This window comes from Gorilla gorilla, chromosome 4 (genome assembly GCF_029281585.2).
Source record: "Gorilla gorilla gorilla isolate KB3781 chromosome 4, NHGRI_mGorGor1-v2.1_pri, whole genome shotgun sequence".
Lineage (NCBI taxonomy): Eukaryota > Metazoa > Chordata > Mammalia > Primates > Hominidae > Gorilla > Gorilla gorilla.
Window position 1 is genome coordinate 13906473 of NC_073228.2, and position 23175 is coordinate 13929647.

A 23175-nucleotide genomic window follows, 5' to 3' on the forward strand; every position below is an offset into this window, starting at 1 on the left:
ACATTTTAATGCATTTCTACCAGAAATGGGAGACAGCCTAAATTCAGGGTCATTTAAAAGTCACACGATCTTTTTGTATTAACGTTGAATAATGCTGTATTCCAGAAACTCCCTAACAGTATTTCGTGGCTACTGCTATGGAAAGCATCAAGGTACATTTGCAGGTTGGTATATATGTGCAATTTATGAACTTAAAGAAAGCAAGATAACTATTTCTCTTTCCCAGATAATTAATTTATCACAAATATACACTACTTTTACTATCCAATAATCCTAAGCGCTCCCTTGAACACAGCCCTATGTGAAGTTTACTAAAAATTGCAGTTTTTGCCTTTTCTAAGCTTTATTCTGAAAAATGATAAAATGAGGGGGTTTATTCTAATGAGTAAAGAGGCAGCAAGAAGAAAGGATGAAACAACCTGTTAATTTTATTAACTATTTGTTACTTATAGCTCTTAGGGTAGAGAAAAGGAATAAGGAGGAAAATGTCAGTGAAGGAGAGGATGAGGGAAAAGGTCAGCTACAGAAAGAGCAGTGGGGGTGGGGGAGGGCACGGCACCACAGAAGAGCCAGGAGGCTTCTCAATAACTTCCCTCTGAGCCTATAAATGCAAAGGTTCTAATGATGCATTATTGCAATATGAAAAAAATTCCCTTCCAAAAATATTCTTCATAGTGTTTTTCACAATTGAGCCTGCCACAGCTATATCATGGAGCACATGGAGCTCTATAAACAAACAGGCTTTCTTTCCTCAAGGAACTAGCTTATTTTGGGGCTATTTTAATCATTACTATGCTGCCAGAGCCAGATTAGTCAAGATTTTAATTTACCAATTTGGTATTTTTGGTCCCATCATTAACTGGATTATTTGCCAGCCCAACTGTAAAAAGGATTCTTTTTGATGTCTGTAATCACTTCTACTCCTCATGAGCGGAGAGCTCTGATTTTAGTTTCTGGTTTCTGCTGATTATTAACTGAATGCTTTTATAAACTACATTTTTTTGAACATGAATACATGCACACGATTCAAAAGTATAAACAAGGTATAAAGAAAGTTTTCATCTCATGCCACCCCATTTGCTTAGTTCCTGTTCTCTTGAAGAGGCACTACTCATAGCAGTTTCTTATTTGCCCTTCCAGAGAATTTAGAACATTCTGTAGAAGCTGATACGCTACGTGTGCATGCATGCATACACACACTCACATACAAACACACACGTTTTCTTCCTCCTACCCCACAAAATAGGGTGTGTGCTGTATATGTTTTTCTGCACCTTGCTTTTCATTTAACAATGTACTTTAGTGATCTTTTCATATCAATACATAGATAGAATTTCCTTTTAGTTTTGTATAATGTAGAAGTGACATAATTAACTTGTTAATCAATGTACATATAAACTATTGTTATCTTTTTACTACAAAAATTCTGCAATACAAAACTGTATAAATGCCACAAAGTGAAACTCTGTCTCTACAGAAAAAAAATAAAATAAAATTAGTTGGGCAGAGTGGCATGCACCTGTAGACCCAGCTACTCAGGAGGCTGAGGCAGGAGGACACTTCGAGCCCAGGAGTTCAAGGTTGTACTCCAGCTCCTAAGGTGACACAGCAAGACTCTGTCTCTAAAAAATTTTTTTTAAATAAAAAAATCAAAACCTTGGCTTTCTGTGGGTCTGAGAGATGAAAAATGGCAGGTGTCTCTGAGTGCTGTCTGGAACTGCACTGCCTTCCTGTGAGTCCGTGTCTAGGAGCCACTGGTGCTCCTTCTCTGTGGACCAGCTACTCTTCACATTCTGTGCTCCTTTTTCTACTGGGTTTCTGGCTGATTTTTTTTTTTTAAATCAGTTTCTAGGACTTTATGTATCAGGGGATTGGCCCTCTCTATGATATGAGTTATAAACATATTTTTCCAGTTTGCTATTTTTCTTTTGACTTTATGGTATTTTCTGTCATGTACAGTTTTTACATTTATCTATTGACACAAAAAAAGCTTTATTTTATGGCTTTTAGATTTTGGTCATAGTTAGGCCTCTCTGAGTCCAAAATTGTTTCTAATGTTCTTTCACGTTTTCATATTTTTAATATTTAAATTTGTGACCTACTTGAAATTCAGTCATGCTGAATGTGGACTGAATTGGGCAGTCATCTAGAAAAAAATGAGATACACGTCTCACGTAGCTCATGTATATATGAGATGTGTATCTCAGTGTTTTCTAGATGACCGCCCATTTGTGTCTTTTTTTTTGAGAGGGAGTCTCGCTCTGTCGCCCAGGCTGGAGTGCAGTGAGGCGATCTTGGCTCACTGCAACTGCAACCTCCGCCTCCCAGGTTTAAGCAATTCTCTTGCCTCAGCCTCCCGAGTAGCTGGGATTACAGGCACCCACCACCACGCCCAGCTAGTTTTTGTATTTTTAGTAGAGATGGGGTTTCACCATGTTGGCCAGGCTGGACTCGAACTCCTGACCTCAAGTGATCCACCCACTTTGGCCTCCCAAAGTGCCGGGATTACAGGTGTGAGCCACTGTGCCCTGCCTGCCCATCTGTTTTAAGACTTCTTAACCATCTGTCTCAAACTTTTTGGTCTCAGGACCCTATAATACTCTCTTAGAGACTGAAGATCCCAAAGAACTTCTGTTTATATGAGTTGTGTCTATTGCTATTTACTGTATTAGAAATTAAAACTGAGAAAATTTAAAAATATAATTTTGCTTAAAAATAATAGTCACTACACATTAACCTAACATTTTAAAATAAAAAGTAATTAATTTTTCATAAGAAGGGTGGCACTGTTTTGCCTTTTGGCAAATCTCTATGTCTGGCTTAAGAGAAATGGCTGGATTTTCATGTCTGTTTCTGCACATTCTCTGCTACAATAAAGATCTCTGGACACCTCTACCCTATACTGGAGAGAGACTTCAAATGAAAAAGACAGTCTTAGTACTGGCATGATAATAGTTGTGACCTTGCTTACTCCCCTGAAAGGGTCTCTGGGACCTCCAAGGGTCCTAAGACTACTTTGAGAACCTCAGGTCTATCTTTTTGTCTGATTAACTGGATACTGAATGTGTCTGAAGTACCTTTGGTTTTCAGGGTGTACCGTCGTTAAGAGTGTTGTACTTACCTTTTGAAGTCCTTTTTTGGGGGCGTTCCCCCAGGAGCTGCAGGAGGAGGTGCTTTCTTGGGAAGCAGCATTATTCCACACGTCCCCTTCTTCATCCTCCCACTGGCTGGTACTGAGGTTCATTTCATCCCCACCACTGCCCCAGCCTTCTTGCATAGATTTTGAAGCTAGAAATAGAGCAAACATGAACTTATCAAATTCATGTCCCTAACGCAGACAATGCTTCCACTGTAACATATAATTTAGGGGTCGTGGGACAAATGATGCATTGTAATCTACCTTTTTATGCCTTCATTTCTCCCAGATCTCAGAATTGAATTTCTCTTGCTACATATGTAAACAAACATGTATATGTATATAATTTTTCCTTCAAACATCAGCTATTTGTACTCTGTGCTGTTCTAAACTTCCTTAACCAACTACACATCATTCTGAAACATAAACATGCTAAGAACAAATCCTGGGGCCACCAGGGAAGGTGGCAATCTCTACATGGTATGAAAAGGCTACAGAAATGTAGATTCCTAAAACATTTCATTGTCCTGTGTGGTTTTTAAAATTTGTAGGTTTTTTTCTTTTTTTTGAAACAGGGTCTTGCTCTGTTGCCCGGATTATAGTAGTGCAATTACAGCTCACTGCAACCTCAAACTGCTGGGCTCAAGTGATCCTCCTGCCTCAGCCTCTCAAGTAGCTAGGACTACAGGCATGTGCCACCACATCCAGCTAATTTTTTTTTCTTTTTAATAGAGATGGGGTCTCACTATGTTGCCCAGGCTGGTCTCAAACTCTTGGGCTCAAGTAGTCCTCCTGCCTCGGCATCCCAAAGTGTTGGGATTACAGTCATGAGCCATCACAAGTGGCAGGAAAATTTGTATATGGGATGCTTCATAAATCTGTATCTCATCCTTGCATAGGAACCACGTGAATCTTCTCTGTATTGTTCCAATTTTAGTACATGTGCTGCTGAAATGAGCATCTCTGTCTGATTCTTAATCACTGCTTGATCCAAACCTGTGAGCATTAAGTCACACAGACCAGAGCTTCTCAAACCTGCCCACTCGTGACAGTTAGCTGGATCATGTGAAGTCTGGCAGGCCTGAGGTTGGGCCCGACAGGCTGCATTTCTAACAAGCCCGCAGGAGATGCTTACAGACTAGCAGGATGGAGGCCTTAGGCAGATGGAGCTACAAAGTGACTATCGAGTTTCCACTTCAGATATTGTTTTTTCCTCCTATCTTAAAATACAAAGTGATTTTCGGTATCAAAATTACCCCAAATTTTCACTTCTTGGAAGAATATGAAGAAGGGCAAAGACTAGGTAAGAGCACAGTTAGCTGGGTCTTCAATGAAGATACAAGGCTGATAAACATATGGAATAGGCACATAACTGTGCCTCCAAGGACAAATTCTCAAAATAGAATACACTGCTCAAAATGGCGCATGAATCTAAATACTCACAAGTTCCCTTATCCTTTAGGTTTGTAAAAAAAGTAATATAAATGGAATACTTTGAGCAGAGTGGTGGCTATATGGAACATACTATCGAGTATTAGCAAAAAAAAAACAAAAAACAAAAAAAAACAAAAAAACCCACAAAGTACAAAACCAATAAAGTTGCATTTTAAGATCTAGGACATCTAATAATGTCCAAAGAAAAGATGAAGCTTCTGCAGTTACGTGAACAATGAATTTTTTTTCTTTTTTTGAGATGGAGTCTCTGTCTCCCAGGCTAGAGTGCAGTGGCCTGATCTTGGCTCACTGCAACCTCTGCCTCCCCGGTTCAAGCGATTCTCCTGCCTCAGCCTCCTGAGTAGCTGGGATTAGAGGTGCTCGTCACTATGTCCAGCTAATTTTTGTATTTTTAGTAGAGATGGGGTTCACCTTGTTGGCCAGGCTGGTTTCGAACTCCTGACCTCAGGTGGTCCACCCACCTTGGCCTCCCAAAGTGCTGAGATTACAGGCGTGAGCTACCATGCCCAGCCACAATTAATTTTAATATCAGATTTAAATCAGTAATCTTATACTCATGTTAATATTACAAATATCACATTGCAAAACACCCATATAAGAATTCCACTTGGTATACATAATCTGGACATTTATAAGGATACTTATTACCTGCATATTTGCTACACTTTCAGAAAATGGGAGGAAAATGTACCTTTTTAAAATTTTTTCAAGTTGTTTAGGCATAAACAACTTGAAAACAAACATGGCAAATTCCACCCACAGTGGAATTCTGTTGACAAGATGAAAGCAGGGCAATACGGCAAGATGCGTTAGGCTGCTGTGAGGTAATACATATTTTCAAAAACTAATCTCAAGAAGATAACATGCTTTATCTATCTTGCTCAGTGAAATAGCAGGTTTAAATTACTTAATGTGGCAGGTATAAGAATACTGCTGAAGTAGTGTGGGTATTACCAGGAGAATCAAACATAATATGCTGGGTTGCTTTGACTTTTGCATTTTATTTGTATTATTATAAAAGGAGGGTATGGACATCTCTTAAAAGCTCCTTTGTGTTCATGTATCAGGCATGGCAAATATTTTATAATCTTGGCTTTTTTTTTTTCCTTTTTTAAGAGATGGGGTCTTGCTCTATTGCCCAGGCTCATGAGTGGTACAATCATGGCTCAGGGCAGTCTTAACCTCCCGGGCTCAAGCAATTCTCCCACCATAGCCTCCTGAATAGCTGGGATTACAGGCGTGTGCCACCATGCCCGACTAATTTTTCAATTTTTTTTGTAGTGACAAGGTCTCACTATGCTGCCCAGGCTGGTCTCAAACTCCTGGGCTAAAGCGATCCTCCTGCCCTGGACTCCCAAAGTGCTGGGATTATAGGTGTGAGGCACTGTGCTTGGCCAAGACTCTTGGTTTGTAGTTAAAGTGTAAATATAATGAGGAAAGTATCCTAAAACTGTAATCTTTAAAATTCAATACTTTGAGTCATTTCCAAATTGCCAGATCAGGGCAAGCAGGATGCTAGGCTTACCTGGTTTGCACAGGGCTGAGGCAGCAACAGGTGCGCCAGCTCTTCCAAATGCCACCGGCGGCTCGGCAGGGTGATCTCCCCACCCGCTGCCACTGCTGGGTGGCTTCCCCCATGCTGCTGTGCCATTATCCACCAGGGTAGAAGGGGAGGATGGTTCTCCCCAAGAGTTTTCAGTCTTTGAGTGAACATTAGGCATTTCTCCCCAGCCTGATGAAACTGAAAAAGGTTCCAAGGGGTAGAGAAAATAATGAAAGTGCATCAGAGAAAAGTAAAAATATAATTCAGTTTTCAATTTCAAAATAATTTCAAGATAATCTATCCTTAGAATAGCCTTTAGTAGAAAATTTAAAGGAGGCAAATGTATTACATGTAATCAGATTTGTTTAGCTTTGTATTTTAAAATTTTTATTCGTTTATTTTTATTTAGAGATGGGGACTCGCTGTGTTGCCCAGGCTGCCCTCAACTCCTGGGCTCACTCAATCCTCCTAAGTAGCTGAGACTACTGGGGCGTGTCACTGCACATGGCTTGTTTGGCTTCTTAAAACTGGTCAGATGCGGTGGCTCATGCCTGTAATTCCAGCACTTTGGGAGTCGGGTGGATTACTTAAGGTCAGGAGATCGAGACCAGCCTGGCCAACATGGTGAAACCCTGTCACTACTAAAAATACAAAAATTTAGCTGGGTATGGTGGCGCGCACTTGTAATCCGAGCTATTGGGGAGGCTGAGGCAGGAGAATCTCTTGAACCCGGGAACCAAGTGGTTAAGTTTTGCGAAGTCCTAAGTTATACTTTGGTAACCCGGGAGGCAGAGGTTGCAGTGAGCCAAGATTGTGCCACTGCACTCTAGCCTGGGCGACAGAGCAAGAATCTGTCTCAAAACATGAAAAAATAAAAAATTGCCATTTTCTAACTCCTGACCTCTACCTATTTTCAACTTTAAAAGTCCATTAAACATTAAAGCCTATTCAATTGTCAGCATTTGCAACATAGTAGGGTTTAAAAGAATAGTTTAAAACTATGGTTAAATAGCTTGTTTACATCTTGTATTATATGCAATGACATAAAAGAAATCATTCTAAGAAAAATTTGTGAGTTGCAAATATATACTGAAATATTATTCTTGTTTATCTTTTGACTATCATAGACACAGATCACCTTATCTGGGCAAAGAAATGAGAAGATGGCAGATTAAAAACATAAAGGTAAAATCATAACTGGAAAATGCAGACAGTTCCCATGGTACCACCTACAAGCTGAGAGAGATCTGAGGTATCTGTCTTAGAAGGCAGAAGAGAGTTGAATTATGGATCAGAGTAGTTCCTACAGGTACTCTGGGAGGGTTTTTCAGGAACCCTTTCATTCCTTTGCCAAGTCCTGTTGCAACAGCATCCTCAGGGATTGGTCCCTTGTGGAAACAGGTTAGAGATGCATATAGAATCACGGGTGACCCTTGACAACACGGGTGTGAACTTCAGTGATCCATTTATACACAAATTTTCTTCCACCTCCACCACCCCAGAGATAGCAAGACCAAGCCCTCCCCTTCCTCCTCAGCCTGCTCCTCAACATGAAGATGATGAGGATGAAGACCTTTATGATGATCCACTTCCACCTAAGGAATAGTAAGTATACTTTCTCCTTACAATTAAAATTATACATATATATATATTATTTTTATATATATATATTTTTTGGAGACAGAGTCTTGCTCTGTTGCTCAGGCTGGAGTGCAGTAGCACAATCTTGGCTCACTGCAACCACCGCCTCCCGGGTTAAGGGGTTCTCATGCCTCACTCTCCTGAGTAGCTGGGACTACAGGCATGCAACAACATGCTCGGCTAATTTTTGAATTTTTAGTAAGGACGGGGTTTCACCATGTTGGCCAGGCTGGTCTCAGACTCCTGACCTCAAGTGATCCCCCCAATTCAGCCTCCCAAAGTGCTGGGATTACAGACGTGAGTTACCGTACCCAGTCTTTACAATTTTCTTAATAATGTCTTCTGTTCTCTAGCTTATCTTATTGTATAAAACTCTGAAGGCATAAAAAGTATGTGTTAACTGACTGCTATCAATAAGGCTTCTGGTCAAGTAGTTAAGTTTTTGGGAAGTCCTAAGTTATACTTTTGGTAAGCCTAATCCCAAACTGTTCAAGGGCCAACTGCATTATCTACAGGCACAGAAGAGGTTATGAAACCAGGCAATAAGAAGGATTTCCCCACGCCCTTCACACTTCAGTATAAAAAACATTTTATATTGCATAGGTCAATTTTATTTTTCCAAATAAACTCAAATTCTAATCTTTTGCTTCTGCCATAAGCTCACCTGACACTGTTGATAAGTTGACAGCTTGTATCAGTTGTAATTTTCATATAGATACATTTTGCTCAGAGACAGAAATATAAATATTTTAAGTCATAACTGTAGCAAGCATGTGACTGTGTGCAAGAGAAAAACTTACAGTATAAAATGCAAACAGTTAACCATCAATTTTACATTGTTTGGCCTCAACATGGATATTACAATATCAATTACAAAATGTATTAATTTTCTGACTAAAAATAGCATGGAATCAGTTCCCTTGATACTCTTTATTCTAAGAAAATGCAGTAAGAATGATTAATAACAAAAGGACACGCAACCTAGAAATCATTTTAAATTACAAGCTCTATGCTGAGGAATATATTATGCAAATAGTTACCAATAACAGGGGAGTTAGCCCTAACCAGTTATCGCCGGCAATTGCTAACTATAATATTACCTTTAATTACACAAAAGACAATAATATATATTGGGAGAAGTAGTTTTACAAATTGAAAGGACAAAACTAAATCAGAGATGTTAACATAGCTAATAAAAATTATCAAGGTTTTGGTAAGCTAAAATAACTCATGTGTTGCTAAAGACCAATTAGCTATAAAAATACTAATTTACTGTAGGTAATTAAATAATGAACTCACCTATAATTTGTTTATCATCTCTAGACCTCCATCTCTTTGAGAAGGCAATAGGTATTACAAATTATTTAATTAAGTCAAAACTAAGGATAAATACTAACATTGTGGTAAGCATAGTTCATTGATTTTTATAAAGAATTTTAAATTCCTCTTAAAGGCAGGAGAAATGTCTAGTGAGTATTTTCATGGAGAAGGCAAACGACTTGCAAGCATCATGTTTCAAAATCTTAGAAATGGAAGAACTCTTGCTTACTCAAAAAAATTAAAAAACCAAATATTTCCATTTTGATATTTATTTAATAGAGATGGGGTCTTGTTACGTTGCCTAGGCTGAAGTGCAGTGGCTATTCTTAAGTGTGATCATGGTGCACTGCAGCCTCGAACTCCTAGATTCAAGCGATCCTCCTGCTTCTGAGTAGCTGAGATTACAGATGCCTGCCCCCACACCTGGCCCAGTATTTTCATTTTCAGTTGAATCTGGCAAGACTATAATTTACCTACAATGCCATCCTAACAGAAACACTAGGATGTACCATCTGACACTCTAAAGGTTCTAGAAGAGATGCTAAAAACTGAAATGCAATAGAAAATTTTGATGCAAAACAAGTATTTTCAGCACACAGAAAATGATTTTAAATACATAGAATTAAAATAATCTCCACTGTTAAGTGTTTATCATCAGAGTGAATTTGGCATCTTTTTGTTAATAATTTATAGGGATTCTTTTAAAGTTAGAATTGATGAGGTAGAACAAATTTCTTACATTTAAAATACTGATATTAAACTTTTAAAAATGATCCTTCAAATACTACTGCTTTTTGCAGAATATTTCCGTACTATGGGGTCTTAGAATCGTTACCTCCCTTCAATTTCTTCAAATTAACAAACAGAGATGGGGATAATAAAACACAGCCAGGATATGTAGTTTTCGTTCAATTTTAAAATATATATTCTTCATCTTTCCTTCAGAATGGAGAAAACATAGAGTACACCTGGAAGCTGGGTATAAAAATGAGCAGCAGACAGAGAAAAGGCCAAGAAATAGGACCAAGAAACAGAGAATCTTTCTCTCACTGAACATTGTTAAGCACATCACATCTTAAGCACTACAGATAATTAAGTCAGTGGATGAAATTCTCTCCTCTATGAAATAAGAAATTAATTATAGCTTGTTCCACAGATGCCACTTACATAGCTTTATAAGTGTGATGGGCAGTCCTTTTTGGGAGGAAAGTTTTCGTTAAAAGGTGGCCAATTGTAATTAATTAACAGTATATGATAAAGGACTAGGCCAGGCATGGTGGCTCACTTGAGGTGGATCACTTGAGGCCAGGAGTTCGAGACCAGCCTAGCCAACATGGTGGCACACACCTGTAGTAGTACCCACTACTCAGGAGGCTGAGGCACCAGAATTGCTTGACCCTGGGAGGCAGAGGTTGCAGTGAGCTGAGATCGTGCCACTGCACTCCAGCCTGGGCGACAGAGTTAAGACTCTGTCTCCAAAAAAAAAAAAAAGATAAACGATTAAAAATGCAATCGATCAGGCATTTATTGAGTGCTTGCTATGTGCTTGGCTTTTTAAGGTACTGACTAAATATTAATGAGATGAGATTTTTTACTCATACCAACGGCCTTTAAACTTAATGTAAATTTACTATGATGGCTGGTTGGGTACTTGCTTATGGAGGAACAGAGCAGAATTGATAGCTGTAAGATCAATAAAACTTTCTTATCTGAAATCAAGATGGGTCTTTATACAATGAAACTTTATATAGAAGAGTTTGCTCATTATACAAGAGTACAGTCAGATGGCAAAGTATCCTACTTTTCTGAAAGCCTTTGTGGTGGGCATTTGACACTTCCATTCCAAAGTCAGGGGACTCTGCTTGAGGGTTACAGATTCGGGCTCCTTTCTAGAAGCTGACCACGGGCCTTGAGCTGCACAGTAACTTCCCTTAGAACAGCTTCTTCTGCCTGCCTTATTGAGTCATCATGTGAAGTATTAGAAAAGGAAAACCATCTTATATAGTTTTGATTTCACGATACTAATACAGATTTTAATGGGCTAACTCTTTCCTACTGCTATCGGTGGCGGAGGGCACACTATCTTTTCTTTTTCTTTTTCTTTTTTTTTTTTTTTGAGACAGGGTCTCCTGTTGTCCAGGCTGGAGTGTGGTGGTGCAACCACAGCTCACTGCAGCCTTCACCTCCCTGGGCTCTGGTGATCCTCCTGCCTCAGCCTCCTGAGTAGCCGGGACTAGAGGCGTGTGCCACTATGCCCAGCTAATTTTTGTATTTTTTGTAGAGACGTGGGTCTCACTAGGTTGCCCAGGTTGTTCTCAAACTCCAGGGTTCAAGCAACCCACCTGGCTCAGCCTCCCAAAGTGCTGGGATTACAGGCGTGAGCCACTGTGTCCGGCCTCACACTGTATTTTCAACTGTCTTCATCATTTATCTATTTTGAATTGAAGGTACCTAAAGCTAAGGCCTTTGCATGTGGGGTTCACATGTCTCACGCCACGGACTTGCACTGAGAAGCATCTCTTCCTACTTCCGTAGCAGGCTCCCAACTCCCCAGTCCTTGCTGAAGTCCAGCCCCACTTACCAAACCCCTCAAACACAGGAAAGCAAAAACAACCCAGCCAAATCCAAACCCAAGAAAAATCCCACATCCACAAAAAGCACAGATCACTCAGATCATTCCTCTTTTAGTAACTACTGCATAGTGCTTAAAATAGAATTACTTCTGGCTGCAGAGGTCAATGGGATCTATTTCTGAAGTTATGTGAAAACAGCTGAGCTGTAACAGGATCTTGCTGATTCACTCCATCTGCAGGTGACTGTCTTTTGGTGTAGTTTTTATACTAAAGAATGATAAACTTCCTAGGACAGGACTTCTGCTGCTAATGAGACTTATAGAAACAATACATGTCTCATCTTTTTAGGTAGAAGCTTCCTAAATCTAATTTTTTCCAAGTTTTAGTTTAGTGAATTGGAGATATGCCTCTTCCATGATTAATGCACACAATCTCTGCTTTTATATTTTGTAAGATGATAATTGTTTCAGAAAACTAAGTTTTAAAGCAAATATCACCAGATTAAGTACCCACATGCAAAGTAAAGTGTGCCTCTGGCTAGAGCCTTTGCCAACTTTTAGGAGCCCACAGTGGTCACCACCAGCACAGCTGGAATACCTGCTATGGCTGAGATACATCTCTGAAGAGCTGCAAATAGGCAGCAAAATGAACACACAACAAATTCTAGACTAAGATCAGTATTAGCAGTATACTCCCTGCCAGTTTTCTGATTGGCACATGTAATGATATTTTACTTCTAGCCATTGTTGGAAGACACAGTAAGATGTCACTACCCCACTGCTGCTGGTTTAGCTTGGATCAACTGTATAATGGCCTTCATATTTGACTCTAAAATTATCTACATTTCAGTGAAATCTGAGTTCAGAGATGAAATCCCTGGAAGTTCTTCTTCAAACTCATTGTTAGACTCAGAGCCAACTATGAGGCTCCATTACTCACTAAATGGTTTTGTTAATTAATATTCAATGTTCTCTTGTGTGTCTGCAAGTTGGTTTTTAAGTGTCCCAGAATATTTATGTCTGAGTATGCGAGGTAATCATGTTGCTGAGTATTTTTAGGATCTGCTTTCATTCCCTTAGAACACACATAAATGCTATGTTTGCACTTTCTCCCTTTCTGCCACATCCCACTAACTGGTAAAACAGCAGACTGATTTTATGACGACTTAATAGCTTCGTATGCACAGCAGAGCACAAGGTAGCAGGTCCTGCAATTCTGGCTCGCACCAGAGACTGAGTAATTGAGGCAATGTTCGAGGAGGAGGATGTATGCGAGCCAGTGTAGACAACTTCACATCCTGTGTCAAGTGCGGCCTCTGGAGCCCTTCTCAGGCAGCCTACAATTTCTGATAAAAAGGCAGGCACAGGGATATTTCTCTGGACTAATACTGTTGTTTTATCTCCAGAATGAACCTGAACCAGGTCCAGACAATCCAGTTTAGGAAGCTATACTGCATTTCCTAAAATACTACCAGTTTTCCTCAGGCTCACAGAAAACTAATTAATATCAACAAGCATAGGACAAAAATGATTGTACTGTAGCATTCGTTCCTTTAAAACAACACACACACACAAAAAATGTAATTCAGAAATCATATTTTATAAGATAGGAGAGATCAATACCCTTAAGTGGTAATGATCAACAACTTAAAACCCAAACTCTGACATAAGTGAAAATTCTATAAATTCAGCATACGTCAACCTATGCTGAATAAAACCTAAAAACACCAACTTTAAAAATAGCAGAAACTTCATGAAGTAGTCACAAGTGGAAGGCTTTTGTCTGGGAATCCCAGTAGCTATGGAAAGCTGCGCAGGCATTCAAGCCAGTGGGCAGCACGGCCCAGCAGGTGCTGAGACTGCTGCTGCCCTTGCTGACCCTGACTGCCCAGATGGCACAGTCCCCAGAGAGGAGGGCAAGGGGCTGCCACCGGGGGTAATGCCACTCCTGCATGCTGTCACCTCTATGAAGGGAACTGGTGTGGAACTGTTACTTCTACAGGCTCAAATAATAGCTTGGTCTAACAAGTTTGGAGAGTGAAAGGCTATGATTACTTGTAATTCTTAAGGGTGATGAACTTTGCTCTCACTGCAAAAGAAGGCTTGGTTCATGTCTGAGAGTTAAACATCACAGGTAATACAGGGCAGGAATAATACTCAGTGTAGCCACTTTATGCCAGTGGTAGAAAAAGAGATTAATGCTATAAATGAAAAAAATGAACAAATAACCCCATATGTTGTACAATATACTAAACTTAACATACTTTCAGCATGTGAGCACACTTCCACATGGAAAAAAATTTGTGTAACTTTTTATTTGTCTCTGTTAATTGGTAAAACTAGGTTTGCAACTGCTCCTATAGTATTGCTACACCTACAAAGAGCACACGCATGCACAGGCTGCAAGAGTTGCAGGGGAGAACAGAGTACAGAAACACTCTGTTAAGGTGTAGCAGTTACAGCACATTTTTCTTCTTTAAATTTGGTGATAATGTGTGCAATTTGTTTAAAAAAATCTATAAGTATTTTTCATATAAAAGAGAATTATTTTGGCCCTTTTAACTGAACAAGAATGCCTTTCTCAGCATGAAGCTCCCATGTTTTGGCTACTAAAAACAAGTTAAAAGTAGTTTCTGGGCCAGGCGTGGTGGCTCACGCCTGTAATTCCAGCACTTTGCAGGGTCGAGGCTGGCTGATCACGAGGTCAGGAGATCGAGACCATCCTGGCTAACATGATGAAACCCCGTCTCTACTAAAAATACAAAAATTAGCCAGGCATGGTGGTGATCGCCTGTAATCCCAGCTACTTGGGAGGCTGAGGCAGGAGAATCGCTTGAACCCGGGAGGTGGAAGTTGCAGTGAGACGAGATTGTGTCACTGCACTCTAGCCCAGGCAACAGAGTGAGACTCTGCCTCAAGAAAAAAAAAAAAGTAGTTTCTGGCCAGGCATGGTGGCTCACACCTATGATCCCAACACTTTGGGAGGCCAAAGTGAGAGGATGGCTTGAGGCCAGGAGTTTGAGACCAGCCTGGGCAACATAGCAAGACTCTGTCTCTAAAAGAAAAAGTTTCTAAGGATCACCTATCAAAGGGGAGAGATCCCCCAACAAATGCAATGTGGTTCTAACCTCTGTAGGGTGTCATGGATGTAATATTTTAGAAATGTCAGCAGGTCATGGTATATATTACACATCTGAGACTTCACCATCTCCCTCCCACATATGTACCCTTGGAAAGCTACTTAATCTCCTAGGTCTCATTTGTAAAACGAGGCCCAAGGAGCTGTAAAAATTCAATGAGATGATCCATAAAAATGCTCCATATACGACTGCCAACCATGGCCAGATCACATTTATTGCACGACTCCAGTGCTAGGCACAGGGCCCTCTGTAGCCTGAGCTCTTCCAGGAGTTGGCACTCAAATTGGGACTATCCACTAAGGGTGGATGGGACACGCAAGCCAATTTAAAATAGTCATGGGCTGCATAATGACAGTTTGGTCAACTGACTGCGTACAGGACAATGGTCCCCTAAGATTATATATAATGGAGCTGAAAAATTCCCATCACCTAGTGACGCCGTACCCATCATAATGTAGCGGAATGCATTCCCCACGTGTTTGTGGTGATGCTCGTGTAAACAAACCTACTGTGCGGCCAGTCACAGCAAGGTCTAGCACACACAACTGATGATGCTAATACAAGACTATGTTACCAGTTTATGTCTTTACTGTACTTCCTGTTATTGGATCTCCAATGGGACAACGTGTGGAGGTGGACAACAGTGATACTGAAGATCCCGGCCCTGTGTAGGCCTAGGCTAATGTGTGCGTTTGTGTCTTAGTCAACAAAAAAGTTTAAAAGGTACAAAAAAAAGGCTCATAGAATAAGAATATAAAAAATACTTTCGTGAAGCTGTACAATGTGTGTTTTAAGCTAAGTGTTACTGAAGAAAGTATCTTTTAATCTTTCAATAAATGTAGTGTGGCCTAAGTGTACAGTGTTCAAGTCTACAGCAGTCTGCAGTGGTGTGCAGTACTCTGCAGTGGTGTACAGTGCTGAACTCCACTTTGCAGTGGTGTACAGTAGTCTGCAGTAGTGTACAGTAGTCTGCAGTGGTGTACAGTAGTCTGCAGTAGTGTACAGTAGTCTGCAGTGGTTTACAGTAGTCTGCAGTGGTGTATAGTAGTGTACAGTACTCTGCAGTAGTCTCCAGTAGTGTACAGTAGTCTGCAGTGGTGTGCGTAGTCTGCAGTAGTGTGCAGTAGTGTCCCAAGCCTTCACATTCACTCACCACTAACTCACTGACTCACCCACAGCCACTTCCAGTCCTGCAAGCTCCACTCATGGTAAGTGCCCTATACAGGTGCACCATTTTAAATATTTTATACCATATTTTAATGTCCCCTTTTCATGTTTAGATATATAAATACTTACCATCGTCCTACAACTGCCTACAGTATGAAGTACAGTAATATGCTGTGCAGGTTTGTAGCCTAGGAGCAACAGGCTGTACCATGTAGCCTAGGTGAGCAGGAGGCTATGCCATCTAGGTTTATGTAACTATACTTTATAATGTTAACACAATGCTGAAATTGTCTGATGACACATTTCTTAGAATGTATCACCATTGTTAAGCGATGCATGACTGTATTAATTCTGTTCCTGGAGCTTTTTTGTTTGTTTGTTTAAAGAAATGGGGTCTCATTATGTTGCCCAGGCAGGCTTTGAACTCCTGGGCTCAAGCCATCCTTCCACCTCAGCCTCCCAAGTAGCTGGGATTACAGGTGGGGGCTCTCAGATCACTTTCTGCATACCTTTACTATAATGCTAATTAAACTCTATTAAATTTGATATTACTAGCCTGTCCCACTAGACTATTCCTTACTTAGGAATAATCTTATTTTTCTTTCTTTCTTTTTTTTTTTTTGAGACAGAGTTTCACTCTGTTGCCCAGGCTGGAGTGCAATGGCCCCATCTCAGCTCACTGCAACCTCCGCCTCCTGGGTTCAAATGACTCTCCTGCCTTCACCTCCTGAGTAGCTGGGATTAGAGACATGCGCCACCATGCCCGGCTAATTTTGTATTTTTAGTAGAGATGGGGTTTCACCTTGTTGGTCAGGCTGGTCTCGAACTCCTGACCTCAGATGATCTGCCCGCCTTGGCCTCCCAAAGTACTGGGATTACAGGCATGAGCCACCACGCCCGACCTAATCTTATTTTTCAAATCCCTTCATTTTCCTTCTTCCTGCTTCTCCTTATCCCCCCAAGTACTTTATAAAATGTAAGGGTCTAGAAATATTAGTCATATATTAGTAAAAAATTGGAATCACAAATTCAAGTACTCCAAGGAACCAGTCAGTTAACGTAAACAGGCCCAGTGTAAGAACAGCAACACAAGCTTGATGATGCTCAATGGCTACTGATCAAAAGCCTCAGTGTTGGGGACCGTCAGGGGTCGGGGGGCAACGTGACACGGTATGGAGAAAATGCACAGGCCCTTATGAAGGCAAGTGGCTCTGACTGACTGCTGCCATGTGAATCCAATGTTAGACTTTTCAGGTTTCCAAAGGAAGCCAGAAATCTGGAATTTAATATAAAACATTTGCATTAAAAAAATGCCAATTCACAGAAAAAATGTGGGCCAAAAAGGCACATTTGTGGGACTAGGTGCAGCCCATGGACCACTGATTTTTGACCTCTGGTTTAGTGACACTGATGCGTTAGCTGGAGGCTAAAACTGTCTTGAGGATCCATAAAGGATTCCTGATGTGGCAGCCTCAGAGAGGTACAAGTGAACCACCAAGAAGTCTACGAGGAGGCTGGAGGGCCCAGCTGGTGGGCCAGGGGAGTTCCTGTAGGGCAGTCATAATTGAATTAATGCAGCAAGGAGGACATTCTCCTGTTGAACGCTTATGACAAAAACCAAAAAGGTGCCCAAATGCCCAGGCTGCCCTACACATGATGGTGATTCCCCAACTCCACTGGCCCCCGCATGCAGACCTTCTGGGCTTACTGTTTCCTCCCTGCACCATCACTGCCCAACACTACGTATATACTTTAATTCGTGTGTTGTTTGCCACTCTCACTAGATCTAGACCCCTCCATGGCAGGGTTTTGACTGTTTTGCTTCCTGCAGTTTCCCCAGCTACTAGAGTACAGCCTAGTACATGGCAGGTCCCAATAAATTCACCGTGTATGGTGATCTCTGGGCCCTGACATTGCCCAGCAACCCCCCAGGGGCCCCAGTCAAGTCAGTTCTCTGTTTCTGTCCTCTACATGGGCTAATGCATGCTCCCTCTCTACTCGTGCTGCTGCTCCTAGCCAGCCCTCCTCCACTCTGGGCTAGTGTTCACACTCCCAGAGAGAAAAGAACCCCAGAAGGTGGCCTTGGCCCTCTGGCCATGACAGCCTGGCCCACCTGTGCAGCGCTCTTTCCTGCTCCTTGCTTCACGAGATGGATGAAGTGCCCTTGTCCTGCTGGACACAGGGATCTCTTCCCTCCTTCATTCATTCTCATCTCCACCTGTTCCTTTCTAACAGCTCTGAAACATGCTCACGACTTTGCCACCTTAAAATCTCTCTACTCTGGACCTTGCCCCTCTGGCTGAGAACTGGTCTTCCATATCTGGGACCTTTTATTGTCCTCACTGGACACTTGGAGCTCTGTGCCTCCTGCTGTGCTCATGGGCATGTCAGTGAACTGACACAGTCATCTGCTAACTTGCCCAAGTTCTGAACCATGTCTATCCTATCTTCTTTGCTCCTGTATCCAAATGGTTACGAAATCTTGGAATCATGCACTGTCACTGCTTTCAAATCCATCATCTCCACCCCAGGCCACCACCGCCACCACCAAAACATTCGCTTGATGTTCTACTGAGTGTGCTTAATATATTTTTTTCTTGAATAGAAAACCACCAGAGGATCCTACTTTGCTCTCACTGGATAATCTTTAGATACAATATTGCACGGTGATAGGGAACTTAAATTATTTTAATGCTATTTGCCATAAAAAACACTACTCGGAGTATTCATGAATATATAATGAGAATAAGCTTTTTTTTTTTTTAACTTGTAAAGAAACATGAAATACCTTTCCTACCTGGACCAAGCAACGGTGATCGATTCAGCTGAGTACCGGCCTGGTGCGGGGGTGGCGTCTCGACCCTGTGTGTGGTGTTGCTCGTGGTAGTGGTGGTGGTGGTGGTATTGGTCGTGGTACTGCTCTGGATGACCGGGTTGTTTCTATCCCACATGTTTACAGTTTTACTGTTATAGTTGCTTGGGTCCCCCCAAGCTGAGGTACCATCATCAATTTCCATTTTGCGGCGAATGGACGGTGGAGAGGGTTCTTCCCAGCCAGTTGCCTCGCTGCTGTCCTTCTGTCTGACTGGTACCGGCCCCCCGATCCACCCTGTTCCTGTCTGTTTCACAGAAGCAGCTCCTCCCCAGTTACTCACATTGTTGTCTTGGGGTTTGCTAGCCCAGCTCTGTTGGGGGCCAGGTTTTAAAGTCTCCCCCCAGTTTGCACCTGGATTGGCCTTCGTATTTGTGCTGTTGCCCCAGCCACTGCTCCCAGGTCTCGTGCTGTCACTCCAAGCAGGCCCTGGCCGATTACTGTCAGCATCCCACCCAGCTCCATTTTTCTTCCCATCCCCCAAGTGTCCAAGGACAGACGACGAATCTGCCCAATCTCCCCCTCCTGCACTCCAGGCTGGATGTGATCTTTGTCCATCTCCCCAGTGTTGGGATTTGGGCTTTGGAGGCTCACCCCAGGTGGGTGACTTGTCCTCCTGATTTGCGGCCCCACTCCAAGCATGGCCACTCTTGGCAGCAGCAGCAGTACTAACAGCAGTAGAGCTTATCGAGTCCCCCCAAACCCCCGGGCCACTTGGCGCTTTGTTGTTGCTGTCTCCCCAACCTGTGTTTGCTGGCACAGCGGCAGGTGGCGCGTTGACCCACCCAGATACTGAAGAGGTATTTGTACTGTTCATGATGGACCCATCGTTCTTCCCCCCTGAGTTTGAAGCCTGAGTAGCTGCACAACCCCAGGCCTCTGTCCCATTGTCATTTTTCCTTTCAGACCTAGGGGATTCTTCAAATTCCCAGGCAGTGTTTTGCTTTACAGGAGTCTGTCCCCAACCAGTATTAGACAGAACTCTTGGGTCAAGATCATTCCTTGGCAACTGGACGTGCCCTTGGTCTATAATCCCTTTATCTCGCCTTCGGCCTTCTCCCGTTCCTTCCCTCCCAGTGCTTCCTTCATTGTGGTTGCCAGAACCATCACTACTTCCTTCACTTGCTGTAGTTCCAGAAGATGCCGCTTTGGCCCAGGAGTTCATGTGTTCACCACCAGGCTGTACGGTAGGGTTCTGGCTGGTGACACTAGGACTCTCCCACCCTGTTGATCCTTTCCCATTGATGTCACTGTTGGAATGCTGGTTTGGGGGCTTTCCCCATTCCCCATTCACACCGTTAGAGGTGCTTCGGCTGGGGTGGCCCCAAGCTCCTGAATGGATATTACCAACGCCATTGTTGCCACTGCCCCTTCCCCAGGCGAGTATTCCAGGACCAGCAGGAGGTCCTGAATCCCAAGCATTTCCTCCACTTCCTTCCTTTTGCACAGCACTGCTGGATCCATTTTGTTTAGCACTTAATGCTGAGTTCACAGTGTCTCCATTCCCCTGACTGAACCCAGAATTGCTATTTCCTGTGGCAGGGTTACCTGGGGACAGTCCCCACACAGAATTGCTTATTCCTTCAGCACTGCCCCCACTGACTTGAGAAACTGATGATCCATTAGCACCAGGAAGGCCTTGCAGGTGGGGCGGGATGATGGCCCCCATACCAACAGCCATGCCCCAGTTTGGCAGTCCATTTGTCTGCATTGCATTGATAGGGTTGGGTGAAGAGTTCATGGGGTTAGTGTTATTTGGTCCATCAGTGTTAAGGTTCTGAGGTTGTGCGCTGAAAGACACATTCTGAGAAGTGGACGTTTGTGGTTCTGTGCTCTCTTGCGGCAGCAAGTTTCCCCAAGCACCTAAAGTGCCTGTTGGGTTCCCGTTCTGGTTGCCCATATTTTGACCTATGGCACTGACTGGACTGCAAATACTGGAAGGGTTGCCTGTCGCCACAGTTCCTTCATGTCCAAGTACAGGCCAGGCAGCTGGGTTGGCATTAGGATTAAGGTTAAGATTAATGCCAGCATTGGAGTTGGAAGCACCCCAGCAATTCTGACTTCTCCCATCTCCAATCATAGTGTCCATTTTTCCATCCCCACCACTGACAGAGCAGTGAGCCAGGCCAGAGCTGGAGCCTGTGGCTACACCCCACACTCTGGCCGCACTTCCATTACTGTTCGCTCCCCCTGCTCCAAGGGCACTCTGATTAGAAGGGCTTTGGACGAGTGCGCCATTGGTGCCATTATTGCCATTTGTCTTCTTGGTATGTCCAGTGAAGTTGCCCTGGGCACTCCCTGTAGCCATGCTACTGTTCTCTGAGCCACAGTTGGAGGCAGAGTCAGTGTCTGTAGTACATTCTGAGGCAGATTCAGTCTCTGTTCCTGTGATGGAAGGCCACGCCTCCTTGTCAGTCCTATCTATTATCACTTTATCCCAGCTGCAGTTGGCTTCGCTTCTGTAAGTAGGCTGCTGTCCCCAGTGGGAATTTTCATAATGATCTGCCAATCCACTATGACTGAGATCTGAAAAAGATGAAACAAAATTCGAAATTAGATTTTCTACTCATTTGTCAATGAATCAACTGTTAACTAGTCTTTGGGGAAGCTCTTTATTTCAAGTCTTCAAATCTGAATGACAAAGACTAAAAAAATGACTTAAAGAAAAAAGCTATTTGTCTTCTTAATAGATCCCATTTTAAAGAGCGTTAATGTTTTTAAAATTATATCAATTCTTACCACTACACTGTACTATTATTCGCCCTGGAGAATACTCACAAGGCACGTTAGCACATCAGCATCTCTGAAAGCATCTGTAGTAAAGGCAGCTTTGAAAGATAAGTGACTTTGCAACTCCTATAAATACAGAGACTGAGAAACACTGGCAATGACAGTAAGTTCACGTGGAGTTTTGAATAAACCTTGTAGTTCTCTTTAAGACCTCTAATTAGGTTACAGTATTATATAGAGGCGAAACATGGCTTTCAGTAGAAAAAAATTGTAAATTGCATTGCAGAATCATAACAGAACCAATATTTGGGGTGGGGGAAGTGGTGACGGAAGGAAAGAGAGAAAAGACATATGAGACAATGCTATCTTATGGTATCAAAAATACTAAGGATTAGAAATGTTTAATTAGCTGTATACTACTTTATCTGATCTTATCTGCAATTTGGTTTATCACTGTCTCCTGCACATTCATAATAAAAAAAAATCTGTAGCTCAAGGACATCACTAAAAAAAGAAAAAAGAAGAAAAAGAAGGAAGAAGAATCTCAGCCCCACAAGTGCTATCTTTTTGGATCTCTAAAGATTCTCTCAATCCTTGTTTTCTATTTCTTTAGAGCCTTTTCTTTGGCGATCCCTAGAATAACTTTATATGCCATCTTCTTATAGTATTTAACTCTTCGGGTCCTTTTAAAGAATCCCCTGTTTGGATCTACATTTTATTTCCTATGACTTCAATAATTACTTGAGTATTTCCAACATCACAGTCAAACTTATATTTCGATCAACTTTTTGGCAGACTTTATTCCAAGTATGTATCACTAAAAAATAAAGTAAAAGAAATGTTAAAAAAAAATTTAACCCAAATATACAACAAACTCACATATGTGATTTAGAAATCCTTGGTGAGTTTCTCTAAATACTACAATATACAAATAAACTGCAATAAAATATTTTCTTCTCTTTTAGATCCTTTTAATTATGTTCTCTTCAAATTTATTTTAACAAGAAAATCTTATGGACAGTTAAAACATGAATTTCCCAAATAAATTCTCTTTTAAAGTTTGATGGAGCTAAAGGAAAAAAAGGAAGTGTGCAAAAAAACTATCATTAGAAAGACCATACTAAAGCTAATATCAACCTAAAAGAGATTTTTATTGCCTGATTTAAGAGCAATGTAATGATTTTAGAATTATGCTCTAGGTGATTTCAAAGTAGGTACGTAATTCCAGGTGAAAACTACAAAGGAAAAATGAAGACAGGCAACAGAAAACTTTAAATGTTGAAACTGCTATAAAATGACTAGGTTCTTTTCACTGCCAATTATTAGGGGTTGGCTCTATAACCCCGGTTTATGACAATTTGGTTTCGCACATACTCTAAAAACTATCTAATATAATAACTAACTAAAGAGATAAATAAGCCATTCCTCATTTGACACAGAAAATAAGACCAAGTTAACACACAGAGATTATGGCTTGTTGCCAGCAAATATTACCGCATTTCATTTTACCATCAGTTTGGGTTCCCTCATGGACAGGTTGTGCCATAAGGCAGGCTGCCTCTTGACTAAGACAGCACTCACTGCAACCCACACCCAGAA

The 23175-nt window shown here is 41.7% G+C and overlaps 1 protein-coding gene and 1 non-coding gene across 19 annotated transcripts in view; both read right to left on the minus strand.

Annotated features, from left to right (window-relative positions):
- TNRC6C (trinucleotide repeat containing adaptor 6C) overlaps positions 1-23175 on the minus strand; it is a 148910-nt gene that overhangs the window by 35816 nt on the left and 89919 nt on the right. For 11 of the 18 annotated variants that reach the window (XM_055388798.2, XM_055388800.2, XM_055388801.2 and 8 more), the window contains 3 exons: positions 18763-21372; positions 6117-6332; positions 3122-3288 (listed from right to left, as the gene is read on the minus strand). In XM_055388798.2, the coding sequence (XP_055244773.1) occupies positions 3122-3288; positions 6117-6332; positions 18763-21372 (2993 nt within the window). The remainder of the gene's footprint in view (positions 1-3121; positions 3289-6116; positions 6333-18762; positions 21373-23175) is intronic. The other 7 variants (XM_055388807.2, XM_055388794.2, XM_055388810.2 and 4 more) reach the window with 2 other exon arrangements.
- LOC115934781 (U6 spliceosomal RNA) lies at positions 3991-4097 on the minus strand. The gene has a single exon (XR_004070534.1). It is a non-coding gene; the product is annotated as a U6 spliceosomal RNA (small nuclear RNA).